Below are 2,094 nucleotides of genomic sequence, written 5' to 3' on the forward strand. Positions count from 1 at the left end.
CCCTCTGCCCCTAACCCTTAATTGCCCACTTCACTTTAAGTGGTCTCCTACAGCATGTGTGAACCTCTTATGCTTAACAATCTGTCCCACCTTGTGGTTAGCTTGGACATGCTGGTTGCCTTCTCCAGACCTGAGGAAGAGCTCTGTGAAGCTTCACAGCTTGTCCCTTCCTCTAACAGAAGTCGGGCTACTTACCTTGTCCCTCTTTTACACACTGGGTATTTGTTTATCTTCATGACACAGAAACTCCTCCTTACGGTGCCAGTTGTACCCGCTCCGGGTCTGCATGCTGCTCATCTCACCACCCCACCCAACCGCTATCCCAAAATACTGGAACATGATCATCCTCCAACTACCCTTTGTTTAGTCAGTGCCCGAAGTGCGGTCCCTTCCCAGCCACGGGGAGCTGTGGGACTCCCTGACGTCAGTGCACATCAAATCTCAGGCATGTCATTAATGTCATATTTGGGAATTCGCTCAGGGCCCCCGGCCCCAGCCCTGCCGGGACATTCACCTTGTCAGTAAACAGTGATAGTAGCAACCGGGAACAATCCTACATCCAGCAGGCCACATTCACCAGCTGCTCTGTGTCACCTGGTGATGCAAAGTAGCCACTACCCATCGGTCTGTTCTGCAACAAGCTCTCCCCTGTCCCTTCTCCATTGCCCTGAAGGGGATCCAGCTGCTGGGACTTTGTCCTTATGGCAATCTAATTATTAGTGGGTACAAACTAACATCTCCTGCTCATTGCCCACTGGGGCACAGCGATGTAACCCCTGGTGCCCAGGCCTTGAGAAGGAGAGCTCGTGCTCTTCTGCTGGGGAGAAAGGGGCTCTGGAGCAATGGAAAGCCCAGGCTGTATATGGAGCAAGAGCCAGTGCTAGGCGGAGAGGGCTTTAGAGCAGATACCTCACAGAGACATCCCCTGGCATCCCCACCTCCCTCTGTCGGTCTCTAGAGCCCAGAGGAAGGTGCGTGTGCTCACCGCCAGCAGCCGGTCCCCGATCTGCAGCCGGCCATCCTTCTGAGCAGCCCCTCCCTCGATGATCTTGGTGATGTAGATGCTGTTGTCTCCTGGGATGTGCTGGTTTCCGATTCCACCCGCGATGCTGAAGCCTAGTCCTGAGGGGACACAAGAGGCAATGAGGGGAGATTGAAAAGTCCCTAGATGGTGAGTGGAACACACCTGTCAGGGGACATGGGGCATTTACAGCGCCAATGGGCTCGCCCTCCATGGCTCCTCCGCCCAGGCTCTCATGCCGCTCCTCCTGTTGGTGACCTGTTACTTGGGCTTGGCTAAGCACATGGAGCAGATGGAGAGGATGGTGGGCTCTGGTCCCTGAGCAAACAGGGACGTATGGAGAGGCCAGTACGCTCTGACTACCAAGCGTTGCTATACCAACACATCTGTTCAACTGGCGCAGGGAAAATTGTGCTGCACAGATCCTGAACCGTGATTTCCCAGGCCCCACACAGCTTGCTGCTGCCCCTCAGTCCTGACCCACAGCCCCCCAGGCCATTTCTGCCCAGGTGACAGGGGCTGGGTTAGGCTACTGCCCTTTAAGAGATTTCACCTTTGGGTCCTTTCATCAGGTTAACTTCCAGGATAGTCTCAGGTGGGGGCTGCCTCCGACGCACCACAAGTCGAACCACTGGGCCTGCTTCCTTCAGCGCCTCCACTGCCTTGCTGTGCACCACCTCAGAGACATCCACTTCATTTACCCGCAGGACGCAGTCGTTCACCCTGCAAGCAGCACACGCATCATTGGCCGGACCCTGGATGCTCTGATCACGGTGTTTAGACAGCTCTTGCCTCAAGTTTCTGGGGAATCTCCTGGGAGTTCCCCTGCATCCACTGTCCTCCAATCTCCTCTGACCACTGCACACCTTGGCCAAGGCCACAGATCTCCACCCAGAGCCCCGGGAACGCCACTGAAAACACAGTTCTGTCTCTTTCCATCCGCCTGAGCCCCGAGACGCTGAATCAGGACACTGAGCATGTGGCCAGGACTACAGTACGGACACTCTCAGGCCAAGCCCAGCCGCTTAGCAGGAGGTGGGTGGAGAGGGGCCTGTGATGGGGGGTTACCCCAC

The 2,094-nt window shown here is 56.1% G+C and overlaps 1 protein-coding gene across 4 annotated transcripts in view; it reads right to left on the minus strand.

The window, feature by feature from the left end:
* The window catches only part of DLG3 (discs large MAGUK scaffold protein 3), a 163,035-nt gene that overhangs the window by 66,176 nt on the left and 94,765 nt on the right, over positions 1-2,094 (minus strand). For all 4 annotated transcript variants that reach the window (XM_024217568.2, XM_024217566.2, XM_024217572.2 and 1 more), the window contains 2 exons: positions 1,575-1,744; positions 986-1,122 (listed from right to left, as the gene is read on the minus strand). In XM_024217568.2, the coding sequence (XP_024073336.2) occupies positions 986-1,122; positions 1,575-1,744 (307 nt within the window). The remainder of the gene's footprint in view (positions 1-985; positions 1,123-1,574; positions 1,745-2,094) is intronic.

This window comes from Terrapene carolina, unplaced genomic scaffold, assembly GCF_002925995.2.
Source record: "Terrapene carolina triunguis isolate 2854851 unplaced genomic scaffold, T_m_triunguis-2.0 Scaffold131, whole genome shotgun sequence".
NCBI lineage: Eukaryota > Metazoa > Chordata > Testudines > Emydidae > Terrapene > Terrapene triunguis.